The sequence below is a fragment of the Musca domestica genome, unplaced genomic scaffold (genome assembly GCF_030504385.1).
Source record: "Musca domestica strain aabys unplaced genomic scaffold, Musca_domestica.polishedcontigs.V.1.1 10, whole genome shotgun sequence".
Classification (NCBI taxonomy): domain Eukaryota; kingdom Metazoa; phylum Arthropoda; class Insecta; order Diptera; family Muscidae; genus Musca; species Musca domestica.
The window spans coordinates 913774-941221 of NW_026712115.1; the positions used below are offsets into that span (position 1 = coordinate 913774).

General features: G+C 34.6%; 1 protein-coding gene across 1 annotated transcript in view; it reads right to left on the reverse strand.

Annotated features, from left to right (window-relative positions):
• The window catches only part of LOC101897742 (protein Shroom), a 172378-nt gene extending 155348 nt beyond the window's left edge, over positions 1 to 17030 (reverse strand). The window contains exon 1 of the mRNA XM_005181099.4: positions 15784 to 17030. Coding sequence (XP_005181156.2) covers positions 15784 to 16593 — 810 coding nt within the window. The 5' untranslated portion in view covers positions 16594 to 17030. The remainder of the gene's footprint in view (positions 1 to 15783) is intronic.
• Between the last annotated feature and the right edge of the window lie 10418 nt (positions 17031 to 27448).

Here is a 27448-nt window from a genome sequence, read left to right on the forward strand (position 1 = left end):
AAAATATTATCAAGGCGTAATTTTTCCTATGTTTTTTGTTTTTGCATTGCGTTGAGCAGCAGCAAAGCGTTTTACAGAAGTCAATGTCGAAGAAAAAGAAATGTTACTTCCGTAGATCTACAAGCGGTTAGTTGTGATGCATGGAAGCCACAGGCAGAATGTGGTGGTCTATGTCAGGCCTGTGGTGGTATTGGTTGCTGCTGGTGAGTGTGTATTATGTTGTGGCCAGCCAGCCAGCCATCATGGGCCATGCTGAAACCCATAATTACAATTTGAATAGTATTACATAAATTTAGCATATTAAGTCAAGTTTTCTTGCATTCTGCTGCTAAACATGCCATTTATGTTGTTCGTTCGCATTTTTTCCGTTCTGCACATTTCGTGCTTTTGGGTCTCATAAAAAGCGTTTTTCTTTTAATATAATTTTTGTGCTGGCCTTCTTGGCTTGCCTCTCTTATAGGAAAATATGCAGATTAAGTAGTAGTTGTCGGGGTATGAGTGGCGTGTTCTAAAAATAGTTCAAGTTATTGTGGCGTGTTGCATATTTCTTGGCCAGCCAGCCAGCCAGCATGCCAGCTAACCATATGCATAAAACATGACCAGATAGAAGGAATGTTTGTTGTCTCTTTGGAAAGCGAAAAAAAAAATACAAACAAAAATGAAAAACGAACAACAGCGTATACGGCTATATAGACCATTCTATGCTTGGGTTGGTCTCTGGATGCAAGCCAGCCATCCAACCAGCTAAGCTCTGATTGCATGCAGTTCAAACCAACCAACCAGCCAGCCAACACCACATGGTTGGTGTCAATTAAAAATGCTTTCAAATGTTGTTGATGAAGCTGCAGCTTAAACACCCAGTACTTTTGAATGCTCTTCGTCTCTGCAGCTCATTAAACACAAATTGCCATTTTATAAAAAGTGATTTTTATTGAGCGTTTCTGCTTAGAAGTCGTTCTATGGCGAAACAAAAAAAAAATCAATTAAATATTTACATTAATGTCTGGGATTTAAATAAACTTATTTGATTTATATTTGTAAACCAGTTTTGCCAATTTGAATTATGTGAGAGACACGGCTATCGTCTAAAAGGTCAATTTGTATCAATTTCACGTGGAGAGAATAATTTATGGAATATAATGCAACTAATGTCAGGGGCAATAATTTTGGATTTTCTATGGCAACAAGAGTTCTCTCCTTTTATTTGAAACTAATGAGGACTTCTCAAAATCATTTTGTGGACCAATATACAAGGTGACATGACAAAACTGCAACCAACTTCAGACTGCTGCCATTTCTAAGCCACTCGTCCGACAACTGTTAAAATTATTCCAGTGACAGCTCATTATATTGTTTACAAGCGTATACAAGCTTTTTGGTGAGAATTTTCCGAACAAAAAAAAATAAATATTCCTGATGGAATTCAAGCGTGATAGTGTGATTTCTTTATATTTGGCCGGAAAACCCCAAGTGGCTATCGTTAGAGCACTCCAGCATTTAAATGTGAATAAATCATTTGTGTCTCGTACCAAAGCTGGTTACCGTGATACTGGTAACGTAGCCCGACATCAAGGAAAAGGACGGAAGAAAACAGCAACATCAGTAGAAATGGTTCGAAAAGTAAAGAAGCGACTTCGTCATACCCGCCTCGCAGTGACCGAAAAATGGCTCGTGAGCTGAACATATCGCAACATTGAAAAATGAGCTCGGGGTAAAGCCATTGAAATCCCAAAAAGTACAAGAACTTACACCGCAACAGAAAGAAAATAGACTCAAAAGAACTAAAGAGTTGCTTCGCTTAGCCGAAAGTGTGAACTGCCGAATTTGGTTTTCTCCGATGAGAAAACATTCGTTGTCCAGCAGTTTGTAAACAAACAAAATGATCCTGTTTACTTGCCAAAGAGGTCAACTGAAAATGTGCACCTTCGGTTGGCCACCAGAACTGAAGCGCCGGCCATGGTAATGGTGTGGGCAGCCATAACAGCCGACAGTCGCTCTCCGCTTGGATTAATCGACCGTGACATCAGAATAAATGCCGAATGTTATTGCGAAAATATTCTGGAGGGTGTCTTAAAGCCCTGGGCACGAATCATTTTGGCCGCAGACCTTGGACATTCCAACAGGACTCAGCACGCGCCATCCAAGAATGGTTACAAAATAACGTTCCTCGCTTCATTTCCAGCTCACAATGGCCACCAAAATCTGCGGATACCAATCCGTTGGATTATTGTGTCTGGAGTATTTTGGAAAGCAAGTTTGGCACTAAAAATAACAAAGTGTTGATAACTTCAGGTAAGCGCTTCGCCAGGAATGGGTCAAAATACCACAGAGCAACATTCGGGCAGCGTGTGACGGTTTCATTGGCTGTTTGAAGGCCATAATTCGTGCCGACGGTGACCAATTCGAACAAATCTAAACTTATTCTAAACGTTGATGCTATTTCCGATATTTTTTGCTTTTATTCAATAAAATTTAAAAAAATGTAAAAGTTATGTCAAACTCCATTTGTTTTTTTTTTTACTTGTTTTATCTCACCCTGTATGTTGGAATCTGGAATCTATGTGTTGGGTATAAAGAAATGTTTATGTAGCCCTCGTAGAAATAGTTCTTGTTACCCCGCAGATGCTTAGGCGACATATTCATTGGACTTGGTCCGCAAAGTTCTTATATTGCATTTTCTATCCATTGCTGTCCACGTTGTTTGCTGCATGTTATTTGGGTTTCATATATATATAACAACCGGACAAAAGTCATTGATCTCAAAAAAAAGTCCTATTTCAATAAACAAAAGACATTTTACAAAATTTAATATTTCTAAACTAAGCCACCATTACGTGAAGTTAAATGGAGGAAATAATAATAACAACAATAAACTGATGAGTAATCCAAATATAGAAATGGAAAATGCGGAAGAAAAGAAAATGAAGAAAGGTACAAGCATTTAGAAATGGAAAATTTCCACTCGTTACAATGATAGATGAGAAGCTACTTTGTATGGCTTGTTTTAGGTTCTACTTTGGTTATGGAGCGGGCAGAAAGTGAATACAAAAACGAAAGAAAATTCTTCAATAAACCACAAAATTGTGGTAACGAAAGAATAGACATAAAGGTAGTGAAAAATATTTTTTTTTTTGAAAAGAAAATATTGCCATTAAACAAAACCAACGAATATGTAAGGGAATACCGAAAAATGAAAACTTGTTATGATGAGGCATTTTGAAATGAACCCACGAAAAATAAAACCGAAAACTACACACAGAAAAAGTAAAAGTATACTGTTGTCTGCCCTTCAGATGGAAGTCGACATGAGCACTCAGAGAAAAAAACACGAGGCTTGTGGATTTTATATTTTTGTTGTTTTCATTTTCAGTTACATTTTATCTTCTTGGCTTGTTGTTGTTTTTTTTTTCTTGTTGAAGGGTCAAAAGCTAAAGTCAGAATCCAGCAATGACAAAACAAATATCAAAAAAAAAAAAAAAAACAAATACTGCACCTTAAACCTGAAATATTTCGTGTTCATTTCATCCTCATCGTTAAAATTTAGAAGCCCATTTCTGCAGAGCGGTAACACACAGTACAGGGTTGCCCATATTCGACGGACCCATCTGGCAACGCCATAACTTTTGACAGAGATGTCACATCGCTTAATGACATACCGCGTTTGAAGCGTCAGTCCAAGCAGATTTTTACCATGAACCAATACACGCCACGCGAGCGCTCTGAAATAGTTGAAATTTAAAAGAAGTCAATTGTGAAAACTCAACGTGCTTTTAAAACATTAAAAAAATGTGAGAAGTGCGCCTTCTAAGAACACCATTAAGCGTTTATACGAAAAATTTTCGACTGGTAAGGCTCTTTCTAATCCGAAGAGGCCAAATAAAAGTCGACCAAAGCGATCGGGCGAGAATATCGCTGCCGTACGAGGCAGTGTTGAGAGGTCCCTAAGAACATCCCAAAAACGCCGTTCTCAGCAGTTGGGCATGGCTCGGTCCACTTTACAACGGATTATTCGCATTGCATGCATTTGCATTTGTGCCCGTACAAAATTCAATTGACGCAAAGAATGTTGCCTGCGGACAAGCCTCGTCGATTGGAATGGGCCCAAAGGTCCGTCGAATATGGGCAACTCTGTATTTGTTGTCTCATAAAAAAATAGATTTTCTTGGTCACTGCAAAAAATGGCGGTATAATCTATAAGTATTGGTGCGCAGGTTACCGTTGGTTACCAAAATTCAAAATATCGTCCGATGCCAGGTACTTTCGGTATTTTTAAGATTGTAATAGAATTTTTAACGGATTTTATTGTTTTTGAGAATTGCCAAAATCGTTCCAAATGGTGGAGGGTATTCAAAGTTCGGTCCGGCCGAACTTACAGCTTTTTTATTTGTTTTTTTTTTTTTAGTTTTTTTGTAAATTTCTTTATAATTTTGTATAGAAAAAGAAATTTTATTTATCGAATGGGCAACTTAACAAATGATACTGAATTGGCGAATATGTGGGTCGTATCTTCTCTATATCTATAAAAGAGGAAAATGTTTCTATGTTTGTAATTTATGGACTCGAAAACCGCTGAATAGATTTTCCTGAAAATTTCCATATATACTGCAACATCGCCTGAAAGTAACATAGGCTATATACATTTTTGAATTTCCACTTGGAACTGGAGATATAGCATCAGAATCGGAGGTACCTCCCAAAAATTAAGATTTTATATGCACATATCTATTGATCGGTTAAAGCTACAGTCTCCAAATTTGGAATGCGTAACGGAATTTGGAACAAAAATAAGTTTGCCAAATTATATTCTAATCGGTTCAGATTTGGATATAGCTCCCATATATATTTTCGACCGATTTAGTTCATTTGATGCCTCAAACACAATATGAATGTCCGATTCCAATGAAATTTGGAATGTGTGGCGGGATTTGATCTGAAAATAAATTTGTCAAATTATATTGAAATCGGTTCAGATTTGGATATAGCTCCCATATATATTTTCGGCCGATTTCAAGCAGTTGATGCAGTTGATGAATGAAATTTAAAATAAGTAAGGGAATTGGGAGCCAAAATTAATTTGTCAAATTAAATTGAAATCGGTTCAGATTTGGATATAGCTCCCATATATATTTTCGACCGATTTCATGTATTTGATGCACTAAACACGCTATGTATCTCTAATTTCAATGAAATTTGGAATGTGTAACGGAAATTAAGACAAATATACATTTGTCAAAATATATTAAAATCGGTTCAGATTTGGATATAGCTCTCATATACATTTTCGACCGATTTCATGTATTTTATGCACCATAAACGATATTTATGTTCGATTCCAAATAAATTTGGAATATGTAACGGGATTTTGATTAGAAAATAAATTAGTCAAATTATATTAAAATCGGTTCAGATTTGGATATAGCTCCCATATATATTTTCCGCCGATTTCACATATTTGATGCACAAAACACAATACGTATTTCCGATTCCAATGAAATTCGGCATGAGTGGCTAAATTTGGTACAAAAATAAATTTGACAAATTATATTTAAATACGCTCAGATTTGATTATAGCTCTCAAATATATATTCAGCCTATTTCACATATTTGATGCACCCAAAGCGAGAGAGACAAAATCTTGCACCAGAAAAAATTGCCAAATTATATTAAAATCAGTTGAGGTTTGGGTATAGCTAACATATATATTTCGGCCGATTTCATACATGTTATGTACCAAACATGATATATATGACCGATACCAATGAAATTCAGAATGTGTGGCGGAATTTGGTTACAATAATAAATGTGACAAATTAATTGGAAATTAGTTAAGATTTGGATATAGCTCCCATACATATATTCTCGGCCGATTTCACATATTTGACGCACCAATTTCAATGAAGTATGAAACGTGTGGCGGAATTTATGTTTAAATCGGATCAGATTGGGATATGATTTTAATAAGAACCATTGACACACAACGCCTTAGGCTAACACTAAAAACAACACAACAATTAATTTGAAATACGCTCATTACGGCGAAGTATTTTGCTATCTCGAATTCACTTCACAGTATTATATAAAGATTATATATTTGTTCTCTTGTTATGTTAGGAACGAAGGAACTAGTTACTCTCCGGGATAGGTGCGCGAAAAAATCGATTCCTTCAGTGAACGAGTGTATTCAACTATACTAAAACTCATATAGACATAATTTACTCTTCATAATGTGATTGTGTTTAGTTTTTCCATATAGAATATTCATTACAATGACCATTTTGGATTACTTTTAAATATCTTATTCGCCCACATTCGCTTATTATATCCAGAGCATTTTTCATTTAGCATGTCATTCCATCTTCTCTATTCCGTCGATGTATTAAGTCTTTATCAAAAAAAGAGAGACCATACACTAAGATGTTATCGATTTCCAAGTTGTCAACAAAGCAAATTACATCAATTCATTTTCTTCTATTGTAAAATATAGTACGAAGTAATTTAATTCTGCCAAATATTAAAAATATTTTCTCATATTAGTCATCAATCAAAAACTTTAGCCCCAGGACTTGTCTTTCGGTTCATTCTATATTGAGACAATCGTACAATGTTTTTGTATTTTTTTTTCAACATTTTATCTGCTGACACAGAAAAAACACAGAGAAACAATAATCGAAATAGGAATAAATGCAAAATCTGTCTCGAAGCAAATATCCCGTTAATTGACATACAAATTTTAAAAATACGATATGCAAAACAAAAATATGTGAAAACATTCTAGCTGAACACGAAAAAAGAATTGATTTAAACGCAAACAAACTCAGCAGGAGATCAATGAAGTATATTGCTCAGATGGAAAAGAAAAACTAAAAGCTAAAAAAAGATCGAAACAAAAGACAGATAATTCTATTGATTTGACGAAGACAAGAGACGTGGTAAAAGCGATGTTTGCAAATTATTGTTTTTTTTTTTTTATTTTCCATGGGAAAAGTTCTTACGAGAACAGAGAGATGACAGAAGAGTATTTAGTGGTTTTTTAAACATACAATTCTATATTAACCTATAAATCTATTGTGGTGCGGTTATGGATTTCAACACATTGACCCGAATCCCTTGAATCCCTCTCCAAAACACCATTTATAAAAATCTCACACTCCAACTGGTCATTTTCCGAAAAAAGTATTCTTGTTTTTTCCGATTCAGAGAATAAAGATCAACGCCCCGTTGTAGAATACTGGTATTCAGGCGTGATATATAATAGATTTATCAGTGTCCTACAGTTCTCATCCTGAGTTAATACTCCAGTATACTAATCTGAATAAGTGTTTGATTCTATAAAAAATTAGACAAGTTAATAGATTACAATGTCCTTTTTATGGGGAAAAATTCTGAAGATGTAATTTATTCTGACCGTCAATTAACAGTAAACACCTAAAATATAAAAATTATAAACAAAAACCAATATTACTTAATTCCTTCGTATCTTATTAATTCATTACAAGTAAAAAAGCTGTAAGTTCGGCCGGGCCGAACTTTGAATACCCTCCACCATTTTACAATTCTCAGAATCAAGAAAATCCGTTAAAAATTCTGTTTAAAACTTAAAAATACCGAATATAGCTGTTATACTAGGGTTTATACTACGACATGGATCTACATATGTAACTTTTGTCATAAGCCATTACAATATTCAAATGCAAAAAAACTGGTGAATAATGTAGCAAAAATTATCAAAAATACCGAATATCGGGAGGTACCCTTATATGGGGGCTATACGAAGACGTGGACCTGCAGAGCCAAATTTCTGTCATAGGCTGTAGTATTCATTGCGAACTTCAAATACCAAATTTGAAACAATTCCGGTGAATAATGTCGCTAAAATCATTAAAATACCGAATATCGGGACGTAACCTTATATGGGTGCTATACGAAGTCATTGGCACAGACAATTTTCTGTCATAGGCTGTAGTATTCATTACGAACATAAAATATCAAATTTGGAAGAATTCTGATGAATAATGTCGCTAAAATCATCAAAATACCGAATATCGGGAGGTACCTTTATATGGGGGCTATACGAAGACGTGGACCTGCACAGACAATGTCCTTTCAATCTCCTGTGGCGTCCATTCAAATACCAAATTCGAAGCAATTCCGGTGAATAATGTCGCTAAAATCATCAAAATACCGAATATCGGGTGGTACCCTTATATGGGGTCTATACGAAGACGTGGACCTGCACAGACAATCTCCTGTCATAGGCTGTAGCACCCATTACGAACAGCAAATACCAAATGTGGAGGAATTCTGATGAATATTGTCGCTAAAATCATCAAAATACCGAATATCGGGAGGCCCATTTACCAAAAGTCCTCCAGACATAACATACATCTGAGTAAAATTTTATCAATCTACTCCAATTCATTCGGAAGCTGGAGTGATTTCCACAGACGGACGGACATTGCTAAATCGACATAGACTTTTATGCTGATCAAGAAAATATATATACTTTGTGGGGTCTAAAATGTATATTTCGTGGTATTACAAACTATGGTGGAGTATATAAAGCAAACAATTAAACTTGATTATAATATATTTGAGAATATACAGAAACACATAGACCCCAAAAAAGCACAACGATGAAGCCTTCACTGATAAAAATGTTGTCAAAATTATAAATCTTGAAGGAGGATCTGCTATGTATTTTTGGGGATGTATATCGGCAGTCTGTTTATGATCGTACAATTAAAAAAGAGGTCCATTTTAAGAAAATTAAAGGAAAATGTTGCGTCTAGTGTGGAGCTGTTGGTGAGATATTCCAGCAGGATAACGATGCTAAACATTTCGCACAAATTGTGTCATTCCTTCGAAATCTTAGCGAAATGCTATAAAACATGGACGAAGTTCTGTTATGGTCTGGGGTTGTATGTCGACAGCTGGAGTCGCTAATCTAGTGTTTATTGATTGAACGATAAAAAAAGGAGATTACCTTGCAAGAAAATGTTGCGTCTAGGATGGAGAAGTTGGGTCTATCGCAGAGATGGGATTTTTTTCAGAAAGGCAACGATCCTAAGCATTTCGCTAAAATGTTGAAGGAACATGAACATGATTACACGGCGACTTATAGATCATAGATGAGTGCGATTTGACAAACTGACACTTAACGCCGAAAATGGGACATACAGACACATTCACTTAATAGAAGTTGTACCAAATAGAAGTAGGAGTTTAGAAGTTGAATTAAATTAGAATTAATAAGTACATATTTAAGAGAAACATTGTGAACTATTCTAAGTTTAGAGTTAACTTTTAAACTTTAATTTTAAAATCTTATCTATTTCGGAAAACTTTGTAGAATACATTCAGTAGCAATTTCATCAACAATAAAATTGATTTAGTTTTTCATCCATAACCAAGCTTTCCATATAATGTATTTCTTGACATTATATTATTAGTTCTCCATTCAATATTCCATCAACTGTCGAAAAAGTTCTGTTATGTGACCCACTCAAAAGAGGTAATAATTTATTGCCCTGAATTGCTTTTTAATTTCTCCCACTAATTTATAAATTTTTATCTTTTCTGGAGACCCTCAAACCACGAGCTATCAAATATCTAACAAAAGTCTCAAATTTTGCCAGCCGAAAAATAAAATAAAACAAAAATAAATAAATTGCGTCATATTTTAAAAATTAATCCATTCTTTGTCTTTAGGCCATTCGCTCGCTCGCTGTTGATGGTGTCTGATTTACGCTGTAATTTATCAAACAAAAAATAAATTCAACTAAACAATAAAAGATTAGAATGTATTTTTCTACTTTTCACGTCTTTGTTTTTGGCTTTTCTTCATTTCGAACAAAGAAGAATCACATTGGTTGGTTTCTAAGTGATATTTAATATTTGTTCAACATTAATCGTAACATTTTGGCCCTAAAGAAACCCCCTCCCGCCTCATGTCTAAGGCCGTTGTGAAACGAAGAAGAAGAAATATGTTGAAAGACAAAAGAAAAGATGGATCACATTAACGAGTTAAGATGATATCCATTCAGCGCATAACTGATCGAACTGAACTGAACTGGCCGTTGGTTACAGAGATCTTAAGAACTATTTGTCTTTGACGTTCAGCTTAAAAAACGTACTGGGTGCTTGAGTTTGTGCCGTTTTTTTTATTTTTGGTGTTATTTGTTGGTCTTCATATAAAATGGCTCGAAGCTAGAACATATCGCTATGATTTGGATATTCGTATAACAATTTTAAAATTCTAAGCTCTTCTCCATTGGTTTGGCAAAATTTATAGATTTTTTTTCATTAGTTAGGGTTTTTGTTATTTTTGCTTGCCTCTCCTCATTCCACATGAGCAACGTCTTCAAGAAGGTTTTGTGGGTTAATGAACTGAACTGTTATATGCCGGTCGAATGGACTGAACACTTCTACTCAAATTAAAAAAAAGAAGATTAGGTTTTTAACAGCTGTGTCTTTGCACCAGCAGCTGTCTTTGGATCTTTCAGACTGCGTGAGAGTGTGTGTAAATTCGCATGAATATTTATAGATTTGTGAAGCTTTGAGACGGTTAGACGCATGTATGGATGAATGGTGGAATAATAGAATCAATTGGATTTGATTGCTAAGCTTAACTTGTCTATCATTGTCTCGGGTCTTATCTATTGAATATTCCCCTTGGGGTATAAATTTAGATTTTTTTATTGCAAACAAGTAAAAAAGCTGTAAGTTCGGCCGGGCCGAACTTTTAATACCCTCCACCATTTGGTACAAATTTGGCAATTTCCAAAAAAAAAAAATAAAATAAATAAATAAATAAAAAAATAAAATAAAAAAAATCCTTTAAAAATTCTGTTAAAATCTTAAAAATACCGAATGTCTATACGACGACGTATACATGCATAGGCAACTTTTGTCATAAGTTATTACAACATTTAAATGCGAAACATGAAGAAAAATTTGTTTATAATGTAGCTAAAATCATCAAAATACCGAATATAGGGGGTTCCGTTATATGGGGGCTATACCAAGACGTGGACCTGCACAGACAATTTTCTGGCATGGGCTGAAGTATCCATTACGAACTTCAAATGCGAAATTTAAAACAATCCCGGTAAATAATGTCGCTAAAATCATCAAAATACCGAATATCGGGGGGTACGGTATATGGGGCCTATACGAAGACGTGGACCTACATGGTCCATTTTCTGTTTTCTGCTGCAGTATCTATTACGAACTTCAAATACCAAATTTGGAACGGTTCCGTTAAATAATGTCGCTAAAATCATCAAAATACCGAATATCGGGGGGTACGGTATATGGGGGCTATACGAAGACGTGGACCTACATGGTCCATTTTCTGTTTTCTGCTGCAGTATCTTTTACGAACTTCAAATACCAAATTTGGAACGGTTCCGTTAAATAATGTCGCTAAAATCATCAAAATACCGAATATTGGGGGGTACCGTTATATGGGGGCTATACGAAGACGTGGACCTACATGGTCCATTTTCTGTTTTCTGCTGCAGTATCTTTTACGAACTTCAAATGCCAAATTTGAAACAATTCCGGTGAATAATGTCGCTAAAATCATCAAAATACCGAATATCGAGAGGTACCGTTATATGGGGGCTATATGAAAACTTGGACCTACATGACCCATTTACGAACTTAACCTGCCTACTGGAAAAATATACATGTGTGCAAAATTTTAGCCTTCTATCTCAATTCGTTCGAAAGATAGCGTGATTACAACAGACAGACAGACAGACGGACAGACAGACACACAGACAGACAGACGGACATGGCTAAATCGTCTTAGAATTTTACGCTGATCAAGAATATATATACTTTGTTGGGTCTGACGTGAGTATTTCGAGGAGTTACAAACGGAATGACAAAATTAATATACCCTCCATAGTATGGTGGAGGGTATAAAAATACTCACACCTTAACTCATCATTTTTGTGGTACATTTTATTTGCCTTTCTTTTATTTGACTCCAGCAACGGTGAAATATTTTTAGAAACAAAAGAAGAAAAAAAACAGTTGTTTTGCAAAACATTCACATTCTTTTGCATTTTTCTTTTTCCCTCTCTGTTTTTTATCATTATTATTTCATTTCGAAACACCCCATAAAATGTATAATAACGATATTAACAAATATCTGAGTTTAAATACAATAATTAAATGGAAAATTCCAATGCAATAGCGTAATGTCTTTGGAATTTGTAAACAGTGGGAAATTATGGCAATCGAAGTTTGGTACTTCGAAATATATAATGAAAAGGACTGCAGAAAGACTATTTCTTCAACACATATTTCCAAAAAAGTTTTTTTTTTTTATAAGAAAATTGAAGATTCTCTTCAAAGACAAAAAGGAATAGTTTCTCCGTAGCACTTCTTAAAGTCCAACGAATTTGAGACACGATCAATATCGATAATATTGTATTGCCATTTTTTGAAAGGCATATTCAAACTATAAAAATTGGGACGTATATTAAACTTTTCACGGTACGACCCGCACAAGGTTAAAAACAAAATTCAGACAAGAGTAAATATCTAGGCTTTGCAAACCAGTTTTGAATATTAAAGAAAAACATGGGCACATGTTGGACCTTCCAGAGTGCCATTAGCGTTAATTTTTAAGATCAGATTACTTATCTACAAAGGGATTGTTAGACCACTAATCGCATATGTTTTTCCTGTTTGGTGTGAGGAAGGACAATTCTAATCTTCAGTGTATGCCTAAGGTCACTTCATTCAGATGATGCCGATAAAACAGATTATAAATTCAACGACTTCAGACGGATAGATAACTATCTTGTGGCTAGCTCTCTTAGTTTCCTAGAAAAAAAAAACGTTCGATTCTAGAGATATGACAAACTTCGTTAACACCTGTATAACAAACTTCTCTTCAATCATCGAAGGATTGGGACTCTGGACATAGAAAATCTATGCAAATAGCTAACTTGCCAATAAGGCAGATTATAAAGTACAGGGTTGCCCATATTCGACGGACCCATCTGGCAACGCCATAACTTTTGACAGAGATGTCACATCGCTTAATGACAAACCGCGTTTGAAGCGTCAGTCCAAGCAGATTTTTACCATGAACCAAAACACGCCACGCGAGAGCTCTGAAATACTTGAAATTTACATTCAACAGAAGAAGTCAATTGTGAAAACTCAACATGCTTTTAAAAAAATAAAAAAATGTGAGAAGTGCGCCTTCTAAGAACACCATTAAGCGTTTATATGAAAAATTTTCGACTGGTAAGGCTCTTTCTAATCCGAAGAGGCCATATAAAAGTCGACCAAGGCGATCGGCCGAGAATATCGCTGCCGTACGAGCCAGGTCCCTAAGAACATCCCAAAAACGCAGTTCTCAGCAGTCGGGCATGGCTCGGTCCACTTTACAACGGATTATTCGCATTGATTTGCATTTGTTCCCGTACAAAATTCAATTAACGCAAAGAATGTTGCCTGTGGACAAGCCTCGTCGATTGGAATGGGCCCAAAGAGTCATCGAAATGGCCGAAGATGACGAGCAATTTTGGAACAAAATTATCATGTCCGATGAAGCCCATTTCACATTGAATGGGACCGTAAATAAGCAAAATAGCCGTTTTTACGCCACTGAAAATCCTCAAGAGATTCAAGAAGTGCCTCTTCATGACGAAAAAGTCACAGTTTGGTGCGGCGTTAGTGCGAAAACGGTCTTTGGGCCGTTTTTCTTCCAAAATGAAAATGGCTGTTACCATCAATCAGGAGCGTTATCGCGACATGATGACCAATTTTGTGATGCCAATTATTCGTCGAAAGCGTATGAGGCAGTTCTGGTTTCAACAAGACGGCGCTCCATCGCACACAAGTCGCATAACAATCGATTTTCTGAAGAATTTGTTTCCGGGCCGTTTGATGTCGAAAAGTGGTGATTTGGACTGGCCACCGCGTTCGCCCGATTTGATGCCGCCTGACTTCTTCTTGTGGGGATATTTGAAGTCAAGGGTTTACGTTAACAAGCCAAGGACCGTAGAAGAGCTCAAGGACAACATTCTTGAAGAAATAGCCGCTATTCCGGCCGAAATGTTGGCAAAAACCATGGAAAATGCAGCAAAAAGGGCACAATACGTCATCAACGCCAGAGGTGGCCATTTGAGAGATATCATATTCAAAAATTGATGTAACTTGGAACAAATTAAATTATTAACATTGCCAACCGCCAAATTTTTATTTTTTTTTTCTTTGATTTAAAAAAAAAATATATATATATATATATATATATATATATATATATATATATATATATATATATACAACAATTTTTGTTTCCTAAGAAACAAACCGACCCGAGAAAGAATACTATGATCGAATGTAGATATTTGTTTGCACTTTTCTAAAATCGACTGAATTGCAAAATATAATATTAAAGCGCACCGCAAACGTTCCTTTTAGCAGCACAAAGTTTCAAAGGTTCAAATGTTCAACAGAAGAACAAAGTTGAAATGTTGTGGCTGTCCGAAAAATCTCTGGTGAGAAGTCGACAAGGGGAGCTCGAATAACAGGATGAGCGTGGTCGCAGGATATTTCGCAAGCCTGGGGATTCTGTAAGGGAAGTCTGTACTTTTTAGAAGAGGAAGATAACCCCGATGACCTGTATGGATTCCTGAGTCTAATAACGTTAGGATGAGAATGTTTTCCTTTAAAAAGGCCGATTAGGTAGCTTTCTACCAATGTAGAGCTGGGAATATTTTCATTTAGAAGACTCGGTGATTTGCATATCTCTTAGAAAGCTCCATAGGAAGTTTTCGTTTTAAAAAATCCATGAGGAAGCTTAACTTTAGAGAATTTCACGAGGAGGCCTAACTTCAAATCAAACGAACAAGCTTTCATATGAACACTTTATTGCCGAGATTTCTTATAGGAAGCACCCTGAGAAGTTTTGCTACAGAAACCATCGAACGTTTTCCTAGTGAAGACGAGGATAGAGAAGTTTTCTTAAAGTAAACTTTATGAGATGGTTTCAATTAGAAACCTTAGTGGGGAAGTAACGTTATAAAATACAAATAAAAAAGCTGATAAGTTCCGCCGAACCGAACTTTTATTACCCTCCACCATTTTGAAGGAACTTGAAAAATTTCCAAAGAAGAAATTCGCAACAAATACCACTCAAAGAAAATCCGTAATATGGGACTATACAAAGATGTGGTTCTGCATAAGTTATTTTTTTGTCATCGGCTGTTGTACCCATTACGAACTTTAAATACGAAATTTGAAGCAATTCTGGTGAATAATGTCGCTAATATCATCAAAATACCGAATAGAGGGAGGTACCATTGTAGGGAATTTATACGAAGACGCAGACCCGCATGGACAATTTTCCGTCACGGGTTGTAGTACGAGCTTCAAATGCGAAATTTGAAGCAATTCAGAGAAAAAAATGTATAAGGCTTTCTTATAGAAGAATTTATGTGGAATATTTCTGCGGAAAATCTGGGGGGAAGCTTTTTTAAATATATTTTTCATTCAAGAAGTGTTTTTAAAGTAAGGGGTTCCTCTAGAGAACTTTGAAAGTAGCCTCATAGCAAACTTCTTAAGGGAAGTTTTCTTAGAGAACACTTTGTAAGGGAAGTTTTCTCATAGAACACCTCATAAAGGAAGTTTTCTCATAGAAAACTTCGTAACAAAATATTCTGTGACCCATGGGATGTTTTCGCATAGAGAACTTTATCATAGAGCAATTTATAAGGAAAAACTTATTTATAAGGAAAACTTGCTCTCACTCACCTGTATTGAACCGGCCACCGAGGCTGAAGAAAAACTCATATTACTCGATTCGGTGCTGGGGGATAATCGCTTACTGCTGCTACTGCTACTCCGATGTTGGGTTAATTCATTAAAATTCAGACTATCCTTAAAGGATTTATTCAATAATTTTCGACATTCATTATTGCCGTTTCCGTTGTTGTTGTTGTTATTGCTGTTATTATTATTATTTGTATTTAAATTTATGTTGGTATTTGTGACATTGTTGTTTTTATTGTTATTATTAATTATATCGATATTTTCATTATCCGCGGGATTAACTAAATTTACATTGTTGTTATTGTTATTATTATTATTATTACTGGTGTTGTTGGCCATTGTTGTTGAGCCTGTTACCGCAGCTGATGAAGCGGAGGTTGTTGTTGTGGTAGTTGGAGAGTTACTTTGTTGTGATGATGTTTTATTGGCAAGTGAAGGACACTCTGTGGAGACACCACCAACAACACCAGCACTAGTATTGTTGCTGATGTTGCTATTGTTGTTGTTCATGTTGTTAGTGTTGTTAAGAGAGGGCGTTGAATTGGTGCCGGCCAGATTTGTGGTAGCTGTGGTGGCGGCCGCCATGACCGGATGTAAACCAAATTGATAACGATTAGTGGAATTGTGGCTGCTAGTATTTTGATGATTGCTACCACTACTAGTGCTGTTGTTGTGATTGTGATTGTTGTTGTTAATTGTATTTGCAATTGTGCGATTGCTGCTGTTCTCTTGATAATGCGGTTGCTGGTGATGATGTTTGTGGTGGTGATGATGATGATAATGATTTCGCATTTTTTGCCGCTTTGTGGTTGTTGTTTTTGTTGTTATTGTGTTTTTGCTTTCTTAAATATATTTTTCACGTTTTATTGCTATTGCTTCTTCTTCTTCACTTCTGCTTTGTTATACTTTGTGCTTTTGTTGTTGTTGTTAATATGATATTTTTTTATTATTAATTTTTCACACTTCTTTAGAGTAGCTATTTTTGTTGTTGTTATTTTGATGTGGTAATGTTGTAAAACAACAATTTCCTTGGATTTGTTGTTGCCTCTGCTGCTGCCTTAATTTATTTAAATGTAATGACATTTTAAAGGTTTTATGTTTATTATTATTGTTGTTACGGTTTTGTTATATGTATTTGAATTTATATATGCTTGCCTTTTTAAATTTCTGTGAATTAAATTTTAATTAATTTTAATTGGGTTTTATTGCACAGTTTAGACTTTTTTTCCACCTCTTCTGTTTTGGAAATGGTAAAAGCAAAACTCAAAACCAAACAAAAACTCAAAAACCCAAAAGGTAATAAATAATATGAGAATGTTCACGCTTTAAAATTTACAATTTAGTACGTGATTGAAATTTTTAAAATATATTTTTTTGTTTTCGTTCACTTTGCCCCCGTTTCGGGTATGGCCTCCACCATTTGGTTTTTTTTCGAAATCTGCAAAGAGAGAAGCAAAGAAAAAATCTTTAGTTAACATCTTGTTGTTGTTTCTAGATAAAAATGCAGATTTAAATAAATGAATGAAGTTTTAAATTACAGTGGCTTTTTGTATTAAAATACTTAGATTTTGCCAAGAAACTTTGCAGAAAAAAATAAAACTTATCTTGTTTGGCTTGTAATTTGAGAAGAAGCAGAATTTTGTCATAATCGTGTCTTTGGGAGATTTTTAGTTTTTAAGTATTTTTGTTATGAGTCATGTTTGGGCAAAAAAAAAAAAACCAACAAAGCTTAACCAAAATAAATAAATGAAAAAAAAAAGAATTGCGAGTATGCATTTTCAGAAGAAATGGTGTCTAAAGAACAATGGAATAATAGAATATACGGTATGACATGTCATCTATGTATAAATAAAAAAACTGACTGACCGAGAATCAACGACCAGACGTATCAAAAGGGTACTAAAAAGTACTAAAAATCTAATGCTTCGTATTGGACAAACGGAATGAGGTAGAATTCTAAAATTAGGAATGAAAGTCACCGATGGAGTGCAAGAAAGATATACCAAAGGAAATTCTTGGAGATTCGGACACTAAGGTTACGAAAAGTTCTAAGATGTTACAAAATTTCCAAAATGGTATCATTTGGAACTGATAGAGCTAAAAATTTGGTATGAGATATAAGGCTGGAAGGTAAGGGTTTTTGGAAATTCGTACCAAAAGGGTAAGAAAAGTACTAAAATGTACTAAAAATCTAATACTTTGTATTGGACAAACGGAATGAGCTAGAATTCTAAAATTGGGAATGAGGGTAACCGATGGAGCGTAGGATAAAGATACCAAAGGAAATTCTTGGAAATTCGAACTTTAAGTTAACGAAAAGTTCAAAAATGGTACCATTTGATATTATATAAACGGATAGAGCTAAAAATTTGATATGACAATTAAGGATGGAAGGTTAGTTTGATATATGAAGATAGCTTTGGAAATGTGTACTAGATTTGGAACAGTTTGGTTTAGAGTGAACTGATGAAGACGAAATTTCCAAGTATTCGTATTGAGATCCCTGTTGGTTGTAGGTTTGTGATAAAGAGGTGGGTTTGGAAATGTGTACTACAAGTGCACGAAAAGTACGAAAAGTAGTACTGTATTTGGTACAATTTGTTATTGGGTGAACAAATAGTACTTCAAATCTAAAATTTGGTATTAAGGCCGCTATTCATGTATTGGTGTTTTCGAAAATGTGGCCTGGAATCCTCAAATTTTATATTCAGGTCTTTGTTGGTATCTGGGATTGAGATATGAAAGTGATTTTGGAAATTGTGCACTATAAATATACGAAAAGTACTAAATAGTATCTAATTTAGTATTGGGTTAAGAAATATGGCTGAAATCCTGAAATTTGATATTAATGTCACTGTTGGTTTTATAAATGTGTATTTTAGCAGTACTAAATAGTACTAAATTTGTTATTGATATCTGGAATTAAGATAAGAAGGTGGTTTTGAAAATGCGAACTATTATTGTTCGAAAAGTACTAATTTAGATCACTGGTACTAATTTTGGATCACTGTTGGTGTCTAGGATGGAAAGAGGTAGTTCTTTTGTTTTTGGCTTCCAAATGTTACTAATAGTTGGCATTGGTAGACAGTTGCATGATTCTCATTCTATCACTTCGTAGTATCCCTTCATATTAAACACATATAGGGTAAGTTTGCCTAAGTTCGGCATGTCCCAGTAGTCAGCACTTTTTATTTTTAAGCCCAAATAAATGAAACTATTATAACTAAATATATTTTTTTTACTTCAGATATATTGTCCGCTATCTTTGTGTACAATTTCGCTATGAAAAGATGATTTATTCTAATAAAAATTAAATTTTTGTCTGTGAAGGTCCTCAACAATCCATATTCTTAAGAAAAGTACCATAAAGACGTCGAATCAGTTTAACTAAACAAAAATAGTATATTTTAATGAATTAATTTGTTATTATTATTAATTATTTTTACAATAAAATTGGTATGCCGACTGTTGGAACATGCCATACCGACAATTAGTAAATGGTGCCGACTACTGGCAAAAAAGCATTGTTTTAATAAATCTACAAATTTATGAAATTTAATAAAAAAATTATTAAAACTTTATTTATTATTGCAAAAACTATACAAAATTTCGAATCTGAATAAATTAACTTTGTAATAATTGAAAAGTTCCATTCAGAATGGTGAGCGATTAAAAACGCGAAAATCCTAAAAGTGCCAACTACTGGTACACTTACCCTATTTTACCGAGAGATTTTTGGTATCCAAATGACTGCCGAATCACTATATGTATATGACACCATATGTCATCTGTGTTTCTTTTTCTTTCTTTGCTATGTCAGCCGTTATTTAACAAAAGAAGATTGCTCTCCCATAAACTCTCTCTCAATTTTTTGGACACTTATACTATATGTAGATATTATAATATACAATCCTAGCCTGGGCATCGCAGAAAAGGGTTGGAAAAGGTTTCAAGAATCTCAGACACTATGTTGACCTTTGACCCTGAATAACTGTTATGCACATAAGGTATCAAGGAAACCTTGAAGCTTTATCTAAGTCTGTGATAATCTTTGGTACTTATAATGTTTATTTCAAATTAACTAAATGAAATACACCTCGCAACTATATTCGGATATTTTCCAAAAAAAAAATCTTATTTGATTTTTTGATGATTTGAATAATTGAAAGCTGAAGAAAATGGAATTAAAAATAAATAAGCTACATTGTTCTTCCTCATTGTAGAAATTCTGTGGAGAAACGTAAAAACACTTCCTTCTTGAAATGGTTTCTAAACCCCAAAATTCCCAATTACTGTGATCTTGATTTCCATCACCTCTATTTGTATAACAGTTTGTCGTAGGACAATTAACTATTTGTCAGCCAACGAGAAGTATTAGAAACTATCTTATCTGACAAATACAGTTAAGATCAAATGTTATCTGAACGATGGTATCTTCCTACATTTTTTCGCGTTCGCATTTCGTCGCATTCTGTTTTTTTTTTTTTTTTGCTTAATGTTGTTGCTGTTGTTATTATTATTATTATTATCATTTTGTGTGAATGTATTTGGGTACTTAAAATTCCACTCTCATAATTAAGACATTTAATTTGAATTGTAGTATGCGATATTGTGGCTTCTGCTGTTGTTGTATCTAATTAGACCAACAATCTTAAATAATACAAACAAGATCTGTTTATCAGATCTCATCATCAGCGAAACGATGATCATCACCTTCATGTTAAACATTTGTGTTATGTTTTTTTTTTTCAGCTGAGAACAGCAAAATTTAGCTTTATTAGGTTTATTAACATGACTTCTTCGTCTTGAGAATAGCGCAGTCTATTTTACTTTTATTTATTTTGTATTGGCCAACGGGAGGAAGGTCATTCGGTTAATGTTTGTATTATGAGTTGAGGGCTTTGGTATTCTAGTTTTATTCTTGAGAAGGTCATTTGTAAAATTGTTAAAGGCCTAGATTGGTTAATGGCCACTTTTACAGGGGAAAACGAAACAATGTATTGTTCCATTTTGAATGACCTGGATTTTTTTGAAGTAGCTTTCACTTTTATTCGTTTTTATGAACTTTACCAAGCAACATTACATTTTACTGTCTACATTCTATTTTAAACAAAAACGAAATCTGATGTGATTTAAAGATAATATAAATAATAAGAGCTTCAATTCTGTAAGATTCGAGGTAGAATTTCTTCAAGTACGTTATTTTTTGTGCAAGACATAAGATAAGTTTGTAATTATGGGAAACTCGTACTAAAATATACTTAAATGTTTTATATATTGTACGATTTCGAAGTTGTACTTTTATGATACCAAAAGCAAAAAATACAAAGTAGAAGAAACAAGTAAAAAACAGCTTAGTTCGGCCGGGCCGAACTTTTAATACCCTCCACCATTTGAAAGAAATTTCCGGAAACTACAAAATAAAAGAAAACTGTTATATGGAGACTATACGAAGACGTGGACCAGCTTACAAAATTTTCTTGTCATAAGCTGTTGAACCTATTACGAACTTCAAATACCAAATTCGAAACAATTCCGGTAAATAATGCCGCTGAAATCATGAAAATACCGAATATAGGGAGGTACTGTTATATGGGGCTATACGAAGACGTGGACCTGCACAGACAATTTCCTGTCATAGGCTGTAGTATTCATTTCAAACTGCAAACACCAAATTTGAAAGAATTCCGGTGAATAATGTCGATAAAATCAACAACGAACCGAATATCCGGAGGTGCCGTTGTATTGGGGGCTATACGAAGACCTGGACCTGCAAACGAAAATGTTTGTCATAGGCTGTAGTACGAACTGGTCCATTTACGAACTTAACCTGCCTACTGGTAAACTATGCTGGTATGCATAATTTTGACCTGCTATCGCAATTCGTTCGAAAGATATCGTGATTACAACAGACAGACAGACATACAGACGGACATCGTCTTAGAATTTCACGCTGATCCAGAATATATATACTTTGTATGGTCTATTATAAATTTTTCGAGGAGTTACAAAAGGAATGTTAAATAAAGTTAATATACCCTCCATAGATTGGTGGAGGGTATACAAATTTCCCTTGGCTCTGGGATTTTTTCCGCATAGGAAGAATTCTGGAGCCTTGGCTCTGGGGTTTTTCCGCATAGGAAAAATTCTGGAGCCTTGGCTCTGGGATTTTTTTCCGCATAGAAAAAATTCTGGAGCCTTGGATCTGAGATTTTTTCCGCATAGAAAAAATTTTGGAGCCTTGGCTCTGGAATTTTTTCCGCATAAAAAAATCTAGAGCCTTCCGCATAGAAACAATTCTGGAGCCTTGGCCCTGCGATTTTTTTCCGCATAGAAAAAATTCTGGAGCCTTGGCTCTGGGATTTTTTCCGCATAGAAAAAATTCTGGAGCCTTGGCTCTGGGATTTTTTCCACATAGAAAAAATTCTGGAGCCTTGGCTCTGGGATTTTTTCCACATAGAAAAAATTCTGGAGCCGTGGCTCTGGGATTTTTTTTCCGCATAGAAAAAATTTTGGATTCCGTATAGAAAAGAATATGATAAGAGTTGAGTTTTTCCATATAGAAAAAAATCTGGAGCCTTAGTTCGGCAATTTTCTTCTTTCATTCTCATTTGGGCAAACCTTTGTCCGTTTTTGAGCCTTATGCATGATATGATAAGAAACCTCTACTTTTTATCATATTAAGAGCTACTATACTTAACAGGCTTTTTATAATTGCCTTTCTTTCCTGAAATTTCACTATGAAGCCTTTGAAGTATTCATATGTTAAAGAAAAAGTGCTCAAAGGTTTCTTCCCTTCCGAAAAATGTCCAACAAGTCTTCATCCTTTTTAGACTGAGACAGAAAACACGTCTTCCTCCCAAAATAAAACAAGTTTCAAAAAAATTGTTCTACAACAATGTTGAACATTTCCTCCGGCTTGTCTCAAATGACACTTCAGCATAAAAATTATCAAAAAAAAAAAAAAACGATTTAATAGCAACACGAAGAAAAAATCATTAGCAAATAGTCTAAGACAAGTTAAAGACAGGAAATACTCTCGAACAATAAGTCAGACGAAAAAAAGGCTACAAAAGATAAACTTGTCAAATGTTTCGCCAACGTTAAGAAGCCAAAATGATGATTTCAAGTAACAAAAAAAAGGAAAACACTTAAAAACTATGTTGGCGTGTTGTGTTTTTTTTTTTCTTTCTATAATTTCATGTTACAACAACATGAAAAAGTGTCGTCGTCGTCGATGTCATATACCTGCAACAAGTTCCTTATAATTTTGTGTGAACCGAAATTTGTTTACGCCATTGATGAGCGGATCTCTGCCCAAATTTGTGGTAGACAGAAAATGAGAAAAAAATATTTTTCCTCCGACAGAAGGTTTTACACTGACTTCTGCATGGCTTTACAAAATAAGTTGCCGAATCAAGTACCTGTTCAGTTCGAATACGCCTAAATGCATTAAATGAGAACTTAATTTTTTCTTTGTCGAACTCAAATTTGCCTTCACTCTTGAATGCTTGTGCCGAATGTTCGTTCGGTTTACCAACTTCTTGTTACTTTTGCCAATAACAGTTCGGCAAAAGCTGCGAGAAGAACACACCTTAGTTTTTGTTTTTTTTTTTTTTTGTATGTGTGGTAAGTAGCGAAGAGAAAAATAAACAATCTGCCACGTTATTCATATTGGCAAGAAGCAGAAAAACAACAACAGCAGCAAAAACTATCTCATAAATTTATTTATTAAATTGCACTGAAGACATCTGAAATTACATGTGAACCTTGTAACGGGTTTTGAGAATGTATGTAAATCATAAAGTCAATACACTGCATATGTACATATTGTAGTGCAGCACAGTGTTTTGAAATAGCGGATAGTTTTTATACCCTCCAACATAACTCATCGAAATAACAATTTTAGACCTAACAAAGTGTAGATATTCTAAAAATTCTAGCCCTGTTCAAAACGAATTAAGCTAAAATTTAGCACAGATCAGTATTTTGTCTCCAGGCAGGTCAAGTTCGAAGATGGTCCACAATATCATACCCCCGCGCCCCCATAACGGTTGCCCCGATATTCGGTAGTTTGATGATTTTGGCTCCCTTTTTAATGGAATTATCTGAAAACCCACGCAAGAAGTTCTTTCTAAGTACTCTACCACCTGGATGAGAATTGTCCATATAGGCACAAGATTTGGTATAGCCCCCATATAACGATACCCAAATTCAGTATTTTTATGATATTAGCTCCCCTTTTTAATGGAATTGTATGAAAACCCCTGGAAGAGAATATAGCCCCCATACAACGGTACCCTACGATATTCGGCATTTTCATGATTTTAGGAGCATTATTCACCGTAATTGTTTTTTAAACTTCATATTTGGAGTTCCTAATGGTACTACAGCCTTTGACTTTTACGTATGCACGCCACATCTTCGTATAGCCCTCATAAAACGGTACCTCCTTATATTCGCTTTTTTGATAATTTTAGCAACATTATTCACCGGAATTGTTTCAGTCTAAGGCAAAAAATTGTATGTGCAAGTCCAGGTCTTCGTATACCTCCCATATATGGGTAGCTCCCTATATTCGGTATTTTGATGATTTTAGCAACATTATTCACCGGATTTGTTAAAGCTTTTTATTTGAATATTATAATGACCTATAATGGCCTATGCAAATCCACGTCTTCTTATAGACCCCAATATAACGGCCATTTTCGGTATTTTTAAGATTTTAACAGAATTTTTAGTTTTTTTTTTAATTCCAAATTCGTTCCAAATAATAAATGGGTATTCAAAGCTCGGCCCGGCCGAACTTACTGCTTTTTTACTTTTTTAATTCATTATTGTAGGAAGTTTGAGGAAAGGTTAATATAGTACGAAAGGGGCAGGAAATAACTAATAATAAAACAGTCAAAATGTGTTTTTTTATCGTCTGACAGAAAATATCGAAACTTTCTGCAAAATTCTTGGCCTCATCCACAGGATAGGGATAATCAAAAACTTTAGATTTAGAACGTTGAGGAAATGTAATGCAATATATATGAATAGCCCACTGTATATGGCCAAAAACTTCACACTGCATATATTTCATATGCAATTCATGTCGTTTCGTTGTCTTGTTTCCTAAATTGTCAAAACGAAAAGATGGTGATGACGATGATGTAAACGCAACTTCGATTGTGAATATATATGTATATTCATCATTCGTTCTTCATTCCATTGTCATTCATTCACTTAAACGCCCGCTAACATTTTTTTAAAGTTTGGATTTTGGTTATCATTCCCTTTGCGAATCTGTTTATTAAAATACCCAGCAAACAATTTCAGAGAGATTTACAAAGGTTCCAAAACTATCATTTTTTGAAATATTCTCTTCAAAATCTTGCCAAGATTTTATATTCCCCATTAGATTTTGTCGGTCGGGTTTTGGTTATCATTCCTTTTGCGAATCTTTTTACGAAAATAAGCAGAAAACAATTTCAGAAAAATTCACAAAAGATCCGAGATATTCAAAGGTTTTTTTTTTTTTTTTTTTTGTTAATATTCTCTTCACAATCTTGCCTAGATTTTATATCTGTCATTAGATTTTGTTGGATGGAAAAGTTTACTGGGTATGGATTTGGGTCTGCATCGACAGCCACATGTGATTTCATATGTTTGTTCATAATGATGTGTTTACTTACTTACATACGTGTTAATCAGTTTTCTAAGAGGTAGGTCGCACGATGTGTTTTTCTTTACTTGGTTGGTTTGCCAGATATTTAATTTGAGTTGTAATGATTTCCGCAACCCACATGATTTGAAATGAGGTGGCAAATAAAACAGTTACGAACAGTTTGGCCAAAACAGGCTATGAGAGGTTTGAAAATACTTAAGAAAAAACAGAAATTTAGAAAATTTTATTTTGTTATGGAAATCTCATCCAAAAATCCTCCAAAAAAAGGAAGTTCAAACGCTGTTTCCCAATTCTTGGTGGTAACTTCTTGTGTCAATTTCAAAAATCAAAACCAGTAAAGAAAGCAAGCCCTACACGACTTTGCTAATTTAGTTCAGCTCCACATAACAATTAAAATTTTTTATGGGAGAATTCAATCATACACCCTATGATTATAATTATAATTTAAAATTCAAAGGACTAAATATCTTTCAAATTCGGACTTGTATTGCCCAAAAATTAATTTGAAATCAGATAAAGATATATATGTGAACTATATCCAAAGCAAAGGTATTTCTGAGCTGTATTTGATATATTTCCCTGAATATTGTTGTTACGGAGTGCATATTACGGCTGTGGGTAACAAATACAATAAATTGGATGAAAAATATATATGGGAGCTATAGCTATATCTGAACCGATCTTCACCAAATTTGGCATACTACCTTCTAGACTCAATTCGGTCGTATGTGCCAAATTCCATCCCATTTGGAATATTAGACGTTTGGTGTACAATAAAAGGTAAATCGGAAGAAGTTATATATGGGAGCTATATCCAAATCTGAACCGATCTCGATAAAATTTAGCAAAGGTATTTCTGAGCTGCATTTGATATATTTCCCCAAATATTGTTATTACAGAGTGCATATTACGGCTGCGGAGGACAAAAATAACAAATCGGATGAACAATATATATGGGAGCTATAGCTTTATCTGATCCGATTTCGATCAAATTCGGCATACTTATTTTCAGGCCTAATTTGGTTGTATGTGCAAAATTACATACTATTCGGGCTGATATTACACGTTTGGTGCACAATAAAAAGCAAATCGGACGAAGATATATATGGGAGCTATATCTAAATTTTTACCGATTATCTCCAATTTTAATAGGATTCGTCCTTGGGCCAAACAAATGTTGTTTGGAAAATTTCATCTCAATCGGATAATAAATGCGACCTGCATTTTGTTCACAAGAATACATGGACAGACGGACGGACTGATTAAATCAAATCTGAAAGTGATTCTATCCGGATCATCAAAAGGAACTATCTCGTTTCCTTTTGCCTGTTACAAACAAATACACAAAGACATAATACCCTGACCGCCTTGTGGTGTAGGGTATAAAAATCGCCAATATATTCCGTTCAGTTTGCATGATACCTACACATATGTTCGTTATGAACAACCTGTAGTTATCACACACACACATCTTAATTGTGTCTTCCACTCTGCCTCCCACACCTCTTCATTTCTCTTCTTTTCTGATATGGCTAAACATGCTTCAAATATTATCTGTTTAGTTAATATTTTACACAGGTATCACAGAGGTAATGCCACTACCTTACCTGTATAACAATTCACAACGCTCCCTCGCAAACGGCAGACCGACAGACAGCCAGCTTTTGGTATTGTCACGTGAGAATTACTTATGCGAAATTGTCTTTTTGTAATGAGCACAAAGAAGAAAAAAACAGAAAACTAAAAACAAAAAATTGACAATTTACATATGGTAATGCATGACATTAGGGTGGGTCTAGGATAAAGAGACCTTTTTTAAAGTCTTGACGGCAGGAGGTTTTGTCCAAAACTAGAGTCTTTTCTCGGTATAAAAAAATCAAGTGTCCTGGCTCTAGAAAATTAATGTTCCTAGCTATAGGATTTTTCCATACAGAAAAAATCTTGAGCCTTGGCTCTGTGTGAGCCTTTTTTCTGCGA